We start from the raw sequence: 16,982 nt of genomic DNA, 5'->3' as shown, positions 1-16,982 counted from the left end.
GAAAGAGGGTGAACATCTTTTTGTATGTTTTTAAGGACATGTAAATATCCTCTTTTGTGAGTACTTGTTTTTCCACCCATTCTTCAATTGAGTTCTTCTTTGGAAAAAAATCTTTTCCTACTCTGGAGATCATCCTTTCACTTTTCTAATATACTTTGATGAAAAGAAGTGCTTGATTCAATGTATAAATTTAAATCTAGTGGGTTTTGTGTCTTCCTTACCCTAAAATCATATTCTTCTTATATTTGCACCTAAAAGAATTAGAACACTGCCTTTGACTTTTAGGTCTTTGATCCACTGTGGATGAATTTTTGTGTATGATGTGAATAATCCAATCCCTTTTTTCCATAAATATATTCAGCTGGCCCCCCAAAACCCACTTATTCTAAAAAGTACATCCTTTTCCCAGTAATACTCCACATCATTCTGTTATAAATCAAGGGTACACACATGGTTGGTCTGTTTATGGCCATTTTGTTCTAATGGTCTATTTGTCTATCACTGTGCCAAATCCTTACAGTATTATTAGTTTTATAAAAAAAAATCTTGGATATGTGATTGCTCAAGTCCTCCTATCTTTTTCTTCCTCAAGAGCATTTTGGCTATTTTTGGTCCTTTGCACTTTCACATTAATTTTTAGAAGTGATTTCATTTTTATTTTAAAAACTAAATTGTGATTTTGATTGGGATTACACTGATTTGATAGATTAACCTCAGGAAAAGTGACCCCTTTATAATAAGTCTGCCAATCCATGAACATGGTATGTATCTCCATTTAAGTCTTTACTATCTTTCAATAAAGTTTTATAATTTTCCCAATATAGGTCTCACAGATCATTTATTAGATTTATGTCTAAGTATTATTATAATCTATTATTGTAAAAAGCATTTTGCTTTTTAAAAAAGTATTTATTTATTTATTTATTTTGCTGCACTGGGTCTTAGTTGTGGCACATGGGATCTTCGTTGCCTTGTGCAGGATCTTAGTTGTGGCATGCGGGCTCTTTAGTTGCAGCATGAGGGATCTAGTTCCCTGACCAGGGATTGACCCCGGGCCCCCTGCAGCGGGCACGCAGAGGCTTAACCACTGTACCACCAGGGAAGTCCCGCATTTTGCTTTTAAATTACACTTTCTGCTGTTACTGGCACAGAGGAATACAAATAATTATTGAAAATGTTTTTCATTTAAAGTTTAGTGCAAGGAACTAAGACTAGTATCATAAAAAACCTTTTGTCAGCCTCCCTGCAAGGAATGCAAAAATAACTTTCTTTATTTCACAAACTCCCACCTATACGTCCACAAGTGTAAAATGGCACAGCCATTTTGGAAAACTCTTTAGTAGTTCCTTACAGTTACATCATCTACCCCATGACACAGCAATTTCATTCTTAGGTTTTTACCTAAGAGGAATTGAACACATGTTCATAAAAGAACCTGTACACAAATGTTCATAGCAGCATTATTCACAATAACCAAAAAAGTGGAAACAACCCAGATGTCTAACTGATGAATACAGAAATAAAATTAAATACAATGGAATGCTATTAACAATAAAAAGGAACTGTAGCATGTCCTGATACATGCTACAACGTGGATGAACTTAAAAACCATCATGCTAAGTGTAAGAAGTCACAAAAGACTACATATTTTATGACTCCATTCATACAAAATGTCCAGAATAGGCAAATATATAGAAACAGAAAATAGATTAGTAGTTGCCTAGGCCAGGGGAGAGGGGAGGATAGGGCAAAAGGGGTATAGGTAACGGGCACGAGGTTTCTTTTGGGGATGATGGAAATAATCCAAAATTAGATTATGGTAATGGCTGTACATCTCTGTAAATATACTAAAATCCACTGAATAGTACACTTAAAATGGATAGCTTTTATAGTATCCATAAATTATACCTTGATAAAGCTGTTTTTTAAAATGTCATAGCAGCCTTATTCATAACTGTCAAAAAATGGAAACAAACCAAATGTTCATCAACAAGATGAATAAACAAACACACTGTGATACATTTACACCACAGAATATAATTTAACAATGAAAAGGAAAAAGCCACTCCTACACAACAACAGGGATGAATCTTCAAACATTTTGCTGAGGGTAAGAGCCCCAGACCAAAGAATAACATACTGTATGCTTTATTTTAAATAAAGAGGCAAGACTAATCTATGATGGTAGAAATCACAAAAGTGGTTGCCTGTGGGGGGTAGGGGAGGGCATGAGAGAATGACTGCGATGGGGTCGAAGGGAATTTTTTGTAATGTAATGAAAATGTTCTTTATCTTGATTGAAATGTACGTCATATAACTTTATGTATGTGTCAAACCTCATCAAACTGCACACTTAAGACTGGTACTTTCTATTGTGTGCAAATTATACTTCAATTAGTAAACAAACCTAGCTTCCCACTGAGTACCTGTTTCCTATCTGAAGAACACATCATTTATAGAGTAAACTGACAAGTATAAATGCACTGATTAACAATTCTTTTCATATTTCTAAGGGCTCCAAGCCAACTCTTAGAAGAATAGCCTCCCATCTTTACAGTTAAAAGAAACAAAGAAAAAACCCCCCAAAATAGTTTTAAGATACCTTAATATACAGTAACATGTAAACCTCAAAATGTTCCATCTGTATGTTATTCCTCTTTTGCCACACTTGACTGCTTTGAATTTATTCCAAGAGGAAATCAAAATAATGGTGTTCTTTATATAAGCATAGTATTAAAGATGACAGTATATATAGGATAAGTCTACTTTCTTCTTTCCCCTAGAACAGACCCTGATGAACTCAAGTCTTGAATTTGACCTGAAATAATTATTTGTTAAACCCTTACTATGCAATTAGTACTATGCTACATATCAGCTACTCTCATGGAACGCACAATTTACTGCGAAAGACAAAAACCAACACATGATATAATAATAAACACAATAATTAAGCACTCTTCTATACACATCAGGGATGGCAAATACCTGTAAAGCATGCAGCCACTTCTTCCTCTTTTATAAATGGCAAACATAATTAACTGATAGTGTGGCACTTTTTCTTGCTGAGCAAGGATGCAGTCTTAAAATTCTTCTTAATGCAGAAGTCCATGAAGGCCCTAACAATGTGCTTGAACTGGCAGAGGAATTAAAACCTATATGCTTCTGTTATAGTGTGATAAAAATACACAGAAGAAGCAGACCAAAAAAGGCTAGAGAAAGTTTTAGAAGGAAAGCAGAACATTCACTCATCAACCAACATTCATTTACATTACCTACTATGTGAAAGGAGTTAGGACTACCAAAGAAATTAAAGCAGTAAGATATGGTCGTAGACTTCCAAGAACTCAAATTCTAGTGAAGAAACAAAACAATGATAAAACAGGGTGTTGAGTGATATTAAGAATACACAGGATGTTTGGGCATCTAAATAAGACCATGATTAGTGAACCTTTCCAGGAAAAAGTGACTCTTTGGCCAAGTTCTGATGCATAGTTAGCCAAATAAAAAAAGATGGAAAGGGTGTGACATCATCAAGATGGTGACATAGGTTGTTCCTGATTTCACTGCCCCTCACAAGAACTAACAAACTATCCACGGAAAAGACACCACTGAGAAAGATGGAAGGGAAGAATACATGGGAGACAAGGTAGTATGAAAAAATACAGCACGTTCAGAAGAACTCTAAATACTCTTGCATGGCTTGACACAGAGTCAATCTTGAAATATGAGAAGGACTTTAAAATGTAGTAAGGGAATGAAAATAGCTGGGATACTACTGGTTTCATAAACTTTATCATTCAATTATTACTGTATGCATGTATTCCTGAAGCAATAAATTTAAATTTAATGAAGAACAAGCTCTAAAGAAATAATTATTATCAAGCAAATAATCATTAATAGCTACTAAAAGCATCACGTGAAAGTCTGATGGGAAACTTTATATTGGCTCACAAACCTGAACCCACTAATCAATTTTTAAAATAAACTTTTAATTGCAGAATAGTCTTAGATTTACAGAACAGTTTCACATAGTACAAAGTTTCCATATATCTCTCACCCAGTTTCCCCGGTTGATAACTTCTTACATTATTATGGTACATTTGTTACAACTAAGGAACCAACATTGGTATATTACTATAATTAGACTCCACACTTTATCTGGATTTCCCTAGAAGCAGTTCTTCCCTAATGTCTTTTTTCTGTTCCAAGATCCCATCCAGGATATATTACATTTAGTTACCCTGTCTCCTTAGCCTTCTCTGACCCATGACATTTTCTCAGACTTTGTTTTAGATGACCTTGATATTTTCAAGTCATACTGGTATACTGGTCAGGTATTTTGTAGAACATCCCTTGATATGGGTTTGTTTGATGTTTTTCTCAGGATTAGACATGTGTTTTTAGGGGGAAACCCACAGAGGAATAGGCCATTCTCTTCACATCGTATCAAGGGTACATGCTATCAACATGATTTATCACTAATAATATAACATTGATCACCTGGTCAAAGCTGTGTTTGCCAGGTTTCTCCAGTGTAGTTATTTTCCCTCCCTTTCTGTACTCTATCTTTGGAAGCAGGTTACTAAATACAGGCCACACTCAAGGGGAGTGGAGGGAGTTAAGCTCCCTCTCCTGGAGGGGGAATAAATCATATAAGTTACTGCAAATTTTCTGTATGGGAGATTTGCCTCTTGTCTCTCATTTATTCAAATAACTTATTTATATTAGTATCAACTCAGGGATTTAATTTTGTTTCTCATATTGTCCCAGCTCTGGCCATTGCAAAGTATTTCAGGTTGGTTCCTATGTCCCTCTGATATGCCCCAAGCCTATCCTTTTGTTTTTTGAGCACTTCCTTATTTTCTGGCACTACAAGATGCTCCGGGCTCATCTTATATATACCCTGTTGCAGCCCTAGAAGCAGAGCCATTTCTCCAAGAAATTGTGATTCCTTTTACTGGAGAATGATAGAACCACTCATCAATTTTAACATAACAATAACCAGACATTATATGCCCCCTGATGCTGAGATGACAGGAAGTGTGACACACCACCCAGGAAATACTTTTGCTCCCTTCTTCTCCAAAAAACAAACAACAACAAAAAACACCTGAACTTCACTCTATCAAGCCTCAAGAGCTAATTAATAGTTTATAGGAAATCCTATAATGATGTAACCCTGAGGTCCCCCAGTAACCATGTGAACTGCCATGAGGTGAGGCCATAAATGGCAACTGAGACTTGGGAGAAAAATGAACTATCCTAAGGCTATATAAAATCCATGGCTCCAGTAACTATGAGGCCAGTTCTTTCCCTATTCTTCCATGGTTTGGCTATATGAACCAAGTAAGTGTCTCCTTTCTTGCTTATGCTCAATTGAGTTCAGCTTCTGTTACTTATAACCAAGAGAGCTAACAAATATAATAAACATGAATAAGGAAAGGCATGGGAAGAAAAATGGATTCAGGACATTGAGAGGGGTAGGATATAGGCTGAATTGCTTAGGTAAAGTCAGATTTTAGGTGAGATTTTTTAAAGCTAGGGAGAATTTGTTTTTAGAATTTAATGATCTATTATTGCTATTCTCCTGTGTTTTGGTAGTATTAACTACAGGGTTCATTTTTTAGCATGTAATATTTATTTCAATCACACACTGACCACTTATCATAATTTTAGAAATCAACAGATCCCACATCTTACTTTTTAGCTAATATAATTAGGATCTAAAATGAATAAATTATTTATACAAGCTCATATATCCAAGGCAGACATGCTGAAAGCACAGTCCAATAAAAAAGAAATAGGCTGTGGAGCCACATAGGACTGGGTTTTTTCCCCGGTTCTTTCTCTCACCCAGTGCTTTTTCTTTTTAATATAAAATTTTAATAGGTAGTACATAGAATAGATAGAAAATTCAACAGCTTATATTGTGAAAAGTAAGCCTTTCTCCTATTCCTGTCCCAGGAATCCCTTCTTCCCCACCCTTTGGCAACCACTGTTACAACTTCTTGCATTCTCTTCTAGAGGTAGTCTATTTAGGCTTATTGAAGACTTGACCTTTTAGACTGCAAGCCATATGATGATCACTAAAATTTTTAAAGTTATTCAGTGGCATTAGAAGGACTGGAGTTGGGAAGGCCTGATAAAAGTGGGACTAAAGAGAAAGGAGTAGCTATGTGATACTCTATCCAGAAGCACTGACACTTAAAAAGGCAACAAGTTAAAATTAAAAACAAAAAAACTTTAAGGATCAAGTAATGTTCCTTAAAAGCATGATTATTTGAGGTTTTTAAGAGCACCTATTCTATTATTCACTCTGCTTGTCTAGAATTCTCTTGGGATCTTCTTGACTATTGCAGTGAATAACGGGGAGGGTACTGATTTAACAGTGTAACATCTCCTGGACATCCAAAGAAGAAAATTTAATTGTTCCCACCTTCTACTCCTACAAGTGTCATTTTTATTCCAATTGCTTTAGGGTGAGAGAGATTAAAAAGAACTGGGACTGAAAAGAAAACACTGAGATTAATAACACATAACCAAGATGGATGGAGAAAGAAAAGGGAGAATGACGAAATTAACCTGAGAACACATTTAGCTAGCAGCTACAGAAATATACAGGCAGTTCAAGTACTCATCCTCACCAAGCAATAAAGTAAACATCTCTTCTTTTTTGAATTTTACCCAGTAAACTCCTGACTTAAAAGGGGATGGCTAAGATACCATGCCTTTGCTCTCGACAGAGGTTGGGAATTTTAGAGTACCCATGGGAAAAAATCTCTTGGCATAAGTGACATATTAAATATGGAAAGAATTAAGTCAATTATTGAGCATACAAGGTAACAAAAATTAGTACATTTTTAGGAGTAGAAAACATATCTCATTTTAGAGTTGAAATGAGAATTTTTTTCAGACTTATTTTTTAAACTCTCCAGAAAAAAGTTTTTCTAAATTCCTAGAACAATGGCATAACCACTGCACATTTAAATATCCAAGTCCCGAGAAAATGAATAATAATACTAACAGAAATACAACATAACTTTGGTATATTTTTAACAAGTGTCATAGGATAATGTGAATTACATATTCTTTTGACCAATTTCTTAAAATAGTTATGTAGGAAATAAATTATAATTAGAATGCATTTACAAATGTTTAAAATGTCTTAATCATCAGGATTACTCAAAGTGAATTTTATTACACATCAAATTATTTAATAATAGAAAACAGCTCTAAAACTATAATGAGAGACAAAACATATGCTATGTCACATACCTATGCTTGTTTAAATACAACTTGGGTTAAGTATATTAAATAGATGAGATCCTGTCAGTCTGCATTTTTTTCTTTCAAATCAGTGAAGAAGAAAAAGCAAGCATGAATAGTTTATAAAAATTATTTTTCCCTCCACTACCAGTTGCTGGTAGTATCTTAAGAACAGGGTGTACCATTTGTATTTGCTTTCTCATTTGCATAAAACTATCCTCCAAATAAATCAATGGGTAAAAAAAAATTGAAATCAGTCCAAAAGTACATGTTTTCCACTTTCAAACATATAATTAATACTCAGTCTATATTTGCAGTCATTTAAATTTTAATCTAAAAACAGTGACAGTGGTTTGTAAATAACTTTAAAAGAATTTCTATCATCTGTCTAACAACAAATCAATTTTGTGCTTGTGTGCATAGTTGAGGACTATATTATTAATATAGTCAAAGAGTTATTTAGATGTGGTTTTCTCAGAGATGGATTTCATTTCCCTGACCTGTCAAGAAAACACCTAAAACAACAACAACAAAAAGTGCTCAAAACCATGTATGCATTCTAAAGTGAAATCAAGGAACATGTGACCATTTAAAAAAATCAATTAATGGAATTACTAACAAGAATAATATGTGGGCTTCCCTGGTGGCGCAGTGGTTGAGAATCTGCCTGCCAACGCAGGGGACACGGGTTCGAGCCCTGGTCTGGGAAGATCCCACATGCCGCGGAGCGACTGGGCCCGTGGGCCACAACTGCTGGGCCTGCGCGTCTGGAGCCTGTGCTCCGCGACGGTGAGAGGCCCGCGCACCGCGATGAAGAGTGGCCCCTGCTTGCCGCAACTGGAGAGGGCCCTCGCACAGGGGCGAGGACCCAACACAGCCAAGAATAAAATATAAATAGATAAATAAATTTAAAAAAAAAAAAAAAAAAAAAAAGAATAATATGTAACAGAAGAATAATGAAACTTTCAATTATTACCTAAAGAAGTCAAAAGAACTCTAACATTTTATTAGTAACTTCCTCAATATTAGAAGAGATTTTATAGTAGTATCTTCCAATTCTAAAAGGTTTATAGAGGCTGTATTAGAGTCTTAAAAGAAAAAAAGTAATCAATAACACTAGGAAATTATGTGTAGGCTGCACTACCCTCTAATGGTGAATGGTAAGAGAAGTATATGATCAGGTTATCTTATTCACAGATATAAACTATAAAATCACAGCTTACCTCACAACTTCCATAATTCCAAAATATCCTGAGGCATGGTTTCAGGATGTTTTTTAGTAAAGATTGAAGCGTTACACCACTTTTCCCTAAAATTTTAAGCTTACATGTGGTAACCTTCAGACACACAACAATTAGGATGCTAAAGTCAAACGATATTATACTGCATGCAAATAGTATTTTTATTCTACTGTAATGTACTTTATATCCTTTTAATTGCCAGAGACAGGATTGAGTTCATTCATGACAAGCTAATGGGTTAAATAGCTATGTCTCAAAACAGACTTACTGCTAAACACTAAAGTATCATTCTTAAAACCATCAAGTGGGTTTCCCTGGTGGCACAGTGGTTAAGAATCCTCCTGCCAACGCAGGGGACACGGGTTCGAGCCCTGGTCTGGGAAGATCCCACATGCCGCGGAGCAACTAAGCCCGTGCGCCACAACTACTGATCCTGCACTCTAGAGCCCGCAAGCCACAACTACTGAAGCCCGTGTGCCTACAGCCCGTGCTCTGCAACAAGGTAAGCCACCACAATGAGAAGCCTGCACACTGCAACGAAGAGTAGCCTCCGCTCACTGCAACTAGAGAAAGCCCGCACGCAGCAGCAAAGACCCAACGCAGCCAAAAATAAATAAATAAATAAATAAAAAACAAACAAAAAAAATCATCAAGTGTTTTCTAGAATAAAGATGGTTATAATAATACTTACCTCAGTCTTTTTACTAATGTGATCTGTAAATGAAAAAAAAAATGGTGAGACTTCACTGAAGGACATAAACATATAAAATATTTCAGTATGTAAAAAATATTTAAACAAAGTTATTGAAAAGAATTTCAAAATTATAATAAGAGTTACAGAAGACATTTGGGGGTTGTCTGGGACTCACATCAGAATTTACTTTTCTAGGGATATGATGTTAAAATTTACCATATAATTACTAATTTGCTCAGCTTAAAAGACTTATATCCCAGTAAATGCCACCCATACCAAGGGGTATTATTAAATTTTAAACATTTGAATCCCATATATTTTAGATTTGTGGTTTCACATAATTTTGCGGGGGAAGAACTTGCAGGGGGGGTAAGTATGTCTAAAATCAATCACAGGGTACTGTTACTGTAAAAATTGTACAGATCACTGCCTTTGTGGAATAAAATAAAAGGTAGAATAGTAATTTGTGTCCTTCAAAACTATTACCTAGTTTTTTTTTAATTTTAAAAATACATATCATAGTGATTTGATAATACTGTGAAAAAAATCCTAAAAATTAATGTTTATAAATGAATACAAAAAAGATGGCATAACTATATCCAAATTAAACAAATCATTGACTTAGTAACAACACAGTATTTCTGGGAAGTGATTACAAGGAAGACATAGGGAATCCACACAGATATAAGGTTGAACTAAAGTACAAATAGGTAGCAAGTGTTCTTAAATTGGAGATGATCAGGATATCTAATATTTAACAATGCTTCTCGTGCACAGCAGAAATTTTCCATTCTCAAGGACTAAAAATAATTTAATAGCATAGCTTCTTATGAGAAATCTATTTGAGAATCTAAAAGCTGGTCCAGTTCTCTAAAGCATCTGTTGATCAGAATAGAGTCCATAAACCCAGTAAATGTCAAAATCACATGTTTCAGGTCAAACTACCAAATCCTGGTGGGTTATCCAGTCATTCTTCTAGCATGTTCTACCTAGTATACAATGTGATGCCAGAAACCCAAGGAAGAACTATGACTGTGTTAATCATGTTTTGAAATAGTTGTACAGCTTCCCTTTAACAGTATCACACTAATGTCTTTCTCAATGCACCTAATAAATTTACATAGTACTTAAACATATGAAAATAAAGAAGTTTTAAAAAGCATTCTTTTCATGTCTCTGTCTAGTTTTTAATGACATAATTCTTATATTAAAATCTTTCTTACTAAAGTTGGAAATTTAACATGTATCTGTTCTTTTTAACCCCGAAACAAAGCAACTTAGAGAAGCAGACTATAGGGAAAAGTTTTCTCATCCTTAAATGAAAACAATATGATTCTCTAAATTTATTCCTAACTTCACAGGTAGGCTTGTTTCTGAAAACAGTAAAGTATTTTGGGGTTTTGGTTTTTTTTAGATTATTGCTATGGTCTTATTAATCCTCATGGAACTAATGCCCAATGTATTAAGCTTAAATTCATATGAGTCAAACTGACTTCTTGGTCAATGAAGAAAGAGCTGTTCATTTGGTCAGCAACTACTCTTTTTTCTTTCTGAATACAGTTCCTTGCGCTATACAGTAGGACCTTGTTGTTTCTCCGGTTAGCAACTATTCTGATTGGTATAGCACAGCACTCTTCATCAAAATTTTCTGTGATGACAGTAATGTTCTATACCTGTGCTGTCTAACATTGAAGCTACTAGTTACATGTGGCTACTGAGCACCAAATGTGGTTAATGCAACTAAGGAATTTTAAATTTTAGTTCATTTTAATTAACTGATCTTTAAATTGCCACACATGAATAGTAGTTACCATATTATACAGCACAGACTTAAGAGTTTTCACCATTTCCCAATTCAAAAATAATGTGCTTTGTGCTCTGTCTTCAAAAGTTCAGTGGATGGTATAATTTCCTTCTGTCTTCTTTGTTCAATAAAACCAATACAAATGATGTTATAAAGAGATTTCTGGTAATAAGTCCCACTCTAAAAATTTACGTTTTAATTTTCTAAGATATAGTTCCAGATAACTTGAAGAGGTTGACCAATAATGGATGAAATCTGAAAATACTATTCCTGGTCTAGTGTAAGCCAAATCAATTTATGTATAAGGACAATAATATGTTTCAAGATGACTCAAAAACTACAAATACCAATTTTTATTTTCAGTGAGTTTTAGAAAAGGAACAAATTCAGAAATACATAAAGATAAATTCTTATTGAAATTTTATGAGGTTTTAATGACTGATTTTAAATTACTTTAACCCCCAAATAGTTTATTTTCAAGCAGGTTTACATTTTTTACATTCTAAGTAACATATTAATAAAACAATCTTTACTTATTTTAAAAATTAGAGAGGTACTTAAAATGAAATTATACAAGGACTAAGAATAGCTTCTCTAGTGTAATAGATTTCATACGTATATTACCTTCAGATTGAAACTCTTTTAGTGATATTGTGAGAGGTTTGTCTTTTCCCTGATGAGTCTTTCTTTTGTCTTTTTTATTCATAACCCTTGACTGAGTTGATGCATTTTCAGCATTTTCATATTCCTAAAAAAAATTACCAACAATAATTAAGCTCGGTTTAACACTAGTAAAATCAACTAACCAATGGGCAATATGTTTCTTAAAGTTTTATTTTTTAAAGATAAGAGGCAAATAAGAAAATCAAAACATAGGCTAGCCAAACCGTATAAAAAGACACCTGTTTACTTATACACTCAATCTCTTCCCTCTTAAACACTAAAATAAAAATAAAAAGCTATTCCTTGGTCTGTAACTCCTAGTTGCCACCCTCTTCTTCTTCATTTCAGGACCAAACTTAACACAATAATCTACAGTCAATTTCCTTTCTTTTTTTTCTTTTTTTTTTTTTTAATTAATTTATTTATTTTTATATTTATTTTTGGCTGTGTTGGGTCTTCGTTTCTGTGCGAGGGCTTTCTCTAGTTGCGGCAAGCGGGGGCCACTCTTCATTGCGGTGCGCGGGCCTCTCACTATCGCGGCCTCTCTTGTTGCGGAGCACAGGCTCCAGACGCGCAGGCTCAGTAGTTGTGGCTCACGGGCCCAGCTGCTCCGCGGCATGTGGGATCTTCCCAGACCAGGGCTCAAACCCATGTCCCCTGCATTGGCAGGCAGATTCCCAACCACTGTGCTACCAGGGAAGCCCCTCAATTTCCTTTCTTAACCACACTGAAATCTGGATTCTGCTAGTCTCTGACACTAAAATTAAAGTCAACCTCCTCTTCAATGCCACCCAAAGACATTATTTTTTCAAGCATCTCTTGGTTTTCTCAATACACTTCTCACTATTCTTAAGTCTCCTTCACTGGTTTCTCTTTCCCCAACTATATTCTTAAAAATGCAGCCGCTGTTTACCATTATTCCATTCTTAACCTGTTCTTCTTATGCTTTATACCTGTTGTTCCTCAAACTCAAAATTTAAAGTTCTACCTGATGACTTGTGTATGTACTCAAACAGAATGTTCAATAAACATCTGCAAACTAAATATGTTCACCCTGCCTTCCCTACTTGATCTTCTAGTAAGTACCTTGCTTAATGCCACCATCATCTACACAACTGTCTAGGCTAGAAACTTCAGTCATCCTCGCTTATTCTTCCTATACACTTCATATGCAAATTAGTCCCTAGGTCTTGTTGAGTTTATCTCCTAAAGATCTCTTAAATCTATTCTCATTTATTCATACCTTCTGTCACTTCCCCTGTCTTCTCTAGCTTGACACTGCAACACTCTCTAATTTGAGCCCCTCCATTCATCTTCTACACCGTTACGGCGTAAGTTTCTAAAATGAAAACCTGTAATCAATCTGAAAGTTAAAAATATTCAACAGGGCTTCCCTGGTGGCGCAGTGGTTGAGAGTCTGCCTGCTAATGCAGGGGACACGGGTTCGAGCCCTGGTCTGGGAGGATCCCACATGCCGCGGAGCGGCTGGGCCCGTGAGCCACAATTGCTGAGCCTGCGTGTCTGGAGCCTGTGCTCCGCAGCAGGAGAGGCCGCGATGGTGAGAGGCCCGCGCACGGCGATGAAGAGTGGCTCCCACTTGCCACAACTGGAGAAGGCCCTCGCACAGAAACGAAGACCCAACATAGCCATAAATTAAAAATAAATAAATAAATAAAAATTTAAAAAAAAAAAAAAAAAAAAAAAAAAAAAAAATATTCAACAGCTCTCTGCCAACAAATGTATAAAACTCAATCTCCTTAGCCTGTACATGAGGTTATTTATATTCTATTCTGGTGGCAGTATCTCCAGCAACTCTAGGTCTGCAAATTATAGTTTTTCAAAATGCTACTCTTTCATGTGTACATGTCATATACTTGTCACTCCTTCCCTGAGAATGCCTACTTTCTCTTGCCTACTGCTGAACTTCTAGTACATTGAGTACGACTCCTCTTTAAGAACGCTTTCCTAAGATATCCTGCCATTTGTGACAACATGGATAGACCTTGAGCACATTATGCTAAGCGAGATAAGTTAGACAGAGGAAGACAAGTACTGTATGATATCACTTATATGTGGAATCTATAAAAAAAAAAAAAAAAGTCAAACCTGTTAAAATAAAATGAGTAAAATGGTGGTTACCAGGGGATGGGGATGGGGATGGGGGTATGGTGTTTAAGTATACAAACTTATAATGAGTAATAAATAAACCATAGAGATCCAATGCAAAATATAATGAATATAGTCAATAATACTATACTACAATGCTGTAATATGATAAATATTGCTTCACTGGCAATCATATTAAAATATATAAATGTATCAAAGTAACACACTGTACATCTTAAATTTACAAATTGTAACATTCAAATTTATCAAATAAAAAAAAAGAATCCTTTCCTAAAACCCACCCCCATCAAAAGCACAGAAAATTCTTCTATCTTCCTGAATTCCCACTGCACTGAAAACATAAAATCTCTCAATACTATACACTACAATTATGGGTGTGTCTCATTCCACTGAACTCAATAGCTTGGACCATGTCTTTATCTTTGGACTGTATGCCTAGCAAATTTTAGCTAGTCAAAAAAATAACTGGTGAATGAGTGACAGGATAGAAAATGCCATCCCACACCTTGGCTATTATAAAAATCCTTAGGCTAAAATAATTATAGTTATTTTATTGGAATATTGACTTAAAACTCAATGGCTACATCAATGTAATCACATCAAACTAGCCATCACATACAAAAGGAGTTTCTCCATTCTCTGAGAGTCATTATAGCCTGATAAAACCTATGCTTTTAGGTACCAGGCCTATGCGCCAAGAAAACTGGCTGGGAGCATATTTTACCAACACCATCTACTCTACTCCTTCTCCATAGGTACAGCTAATCCTTTTAGCTTTAGAATGTAGACATATATCTAACAACAACAAATCATCATTGTATGATAATATTCTTTTTGATAAATTTTATCTTCAAACTGGGCAAGTCAGAAGGATTTTTCCAGTGTAATGTGAAAGTCCATTTAAATGATTAAATCATAGTAAAGCTAGCTGTATCCACTTTTGTAATTGCCAGCTTTGTGTCTAAACGGACAAGTAACAACAAGGATTATAGTTATTCTTGATTATTCTGGATAACAGGAATAGGGACATGGAAAATGAAACTAACACATATAGTGTACCAAGTCCAGTCTAACGGCAACCTTCATCCTCTTCCCTTGAGCTATAAATAAATAGCAAAATCATCTACTGTAAATGTTAATTCCTCTCCTCCCTTCCTCTTGAGTGAAGAAGCTAGTGTACAATGACATAGTATAAAGGCCCTTAAGCATGACCAGAGGCCATTTATGATCAACCACTGAGTAATCACAAGTTGAATAAACTTTACAGACCAAAAAAAATTCCCAATATACGTAAAGGACTACAATGTTAAATAATATGGAGATGATATAAATGCTCAGTTTAAACATAGAAAAGGGAAACAAACACTACTTTTTGCGTAAATGTCCCTACAGTTACAAGCTGTAGAATGCATTTCAACACACAGCCCAATATCAAAGCTTAGTGATAAATGCTGAATTCACAAGGCCAAATTATCAGAAATGTCCTTCTATTTACTTCAGTTAATTAGTAGTGTATCTCTAGCAGAGAGTCTCTTAATGGATGCCCCTGTACTCACAGTTACTTAAATTTTTAAAATTTAACTATTTTCTATGTTCATTTAAAATAAGTTAAAATAAATCATCTGCTATTAGCCTCATTTCCTCTCTCCCCTTCATCTTGGTTGGAGAAATTTCTTAACTGAACATTCCAAATCACCAGACAAAGCTTAGTGCTCGTGTTTCTGTTATCTCTCAGAACTTGAGGAGAAATCTCATGAAAACTTTATGTTAATTACTTTGTTACAAGGATAAATTTTTAGGACAAACTTTAAAGAACTTTTATACAAAATTCAGGAAGGGTGGTTCTAACTTTTGACCACTTAAACCTAAAATATCTAAATCCATAAATGTGTAAATACCTTTTTGTGTTCTTCATATTCTAATTTACTTAGCAACAATGCCTTCTCAAGATCTGCTTCAAACATTTCAGATGTCAGCTAAAAATAAAAAGAAAGTTTAACGATAAACAGATAATAGCATTATACAACACGATAATATATACAGGATAAGAAAACAAATACTTCAATAAACAGTCTAGGTTCTCCAAAGTTATCTATCCATGCCAAAGTAGAGAACTCTGTGTTTTATAGAAGATACCAAAGCAAAAACTTACTATTTTGATATTTTTATTTCCTCATTGTCAATTATCTGTTGTATAATAATCTTTTTACTGTAATAAAAAAAAATCTCACAAAGGAATTGACACTGTAATAGATGTTAAAGATGGTATCTAGTTTTGGACACAGAAAATATAACAGTGATTATTACTCAAAAATATAAGAATACTGAAAACTCAATAAGCATTATAAAACATACCATCTACTTAATACAGACTAATTCACAGGTATAGAACCTTTAAATAAGGGACCAATTGTCCTGGTATATGCCTGATGTTACAGAAAAATTGTAGTGCATCTTTTTACTGCTATCTTTTTATTCCTTTTGTATGACTTCCCTACCTTTAAACTCCTCTAACACTATAATAAAATGATTCTTTGTGATCTGTATCTTTTGGTACCTCTTTCTCACCGCTCAATCTCACCTTAACTTCTTATAATCTAGCTTCTGCCACCCTCCAAACAAATCACTCTCTAAGAATTACTTTTCCTAATTGCCAAACAGAATTGGTACAGTGGCTGGACGGGACTTTGGGTTGTCTGCCTTTGGGGATAAGGTATATCTGCAGCTGAATAGGATAGCTGCCACATGTAAACATCTTGGATTTGTTTACATGTATGTGTCGACCTATGCATACTGTATAATAAAAGCATAAATTTAGTGGACATTGCTTGTTTTTGTCTGTCCATAATCCCTTCCTTTATTCCTTTGAATAACTACAATTCAATCCAGTGTCCTAGGATTCCAGCAAGACAGCCAATCACCTAATTCTATATACCACCCACTACCATACCCACACAAATATGTGTATGGTATCACCAACAACAGGATGGGAGCAAAGGACCTAACTCTTTTTTGTTCTCCTAGGAACTAAAATTTGAGAACAAACACAAAGTAAGTGGGGTTCAATCAGCTGATGATAGCCTCTAAAAGTGAGTGTACTAGTTCATGCCTCTGAGCACCCCAGAATTCCTTAATTTCCATCTTTCCCAAGGTCTCATTGTTTAGTTTTTAATTCAAATCTGTGAAT

The 16,982-nt window shown here is 34.9% G+C and overlaps 1 protein-coding gene across 2 annotated transcripts in view; it reads right to left on the bottom strand.

Moving 5' to 3' along the window:
• The window catches only part of GKAP1 (G kinase anchoring protein 1), an 80,475-nt gene that overhangs the window by 44,524 nt on the left and 18,969 nt on the right, over positions 1 to 16,982 (bottom strand). For both annotated transcript variants that reach the window (XM_082401241.1, XM_082401240.1), the window contains exons 5-7: positions 15,694 to 15,771; positions 11,630 to 11,753; positions 9,199 to 9,221 (exon numbers count right to left, since the gene is read on the bottom strand). In XM_082401241.1, the coding sequence (XP_082257367.1) occupies positions 9,199 to 9,221; positions 11,630 to 11,753; positions 15,694 to 15,771 (225 nt within the window). The remainder of the gene's footprint in view (positions 1 to 9,198; positions 9,222 to 11,629; positions 11,754 to 15,693; positions 15,772 to 16,982) is intronic.

This window comes from Balaenoptera borealis (genome assembly GCF_965194805.1).
Source record: "Balaenoptera borealis genome assembly, chromosome: 8".
Classification (NCBI taxonomy): Eukaryota; Metazoa; Chordata; class Mammalia; order Artiodactyla; family Balaenopteridae; genus Balaenoptera; species Balaenoptera borealis.
The sequence above is the reverse complement of the archived record's forward strand: the minus strand, read 5'-3'. Positions and strand labels throughout refer to the sequence as shown.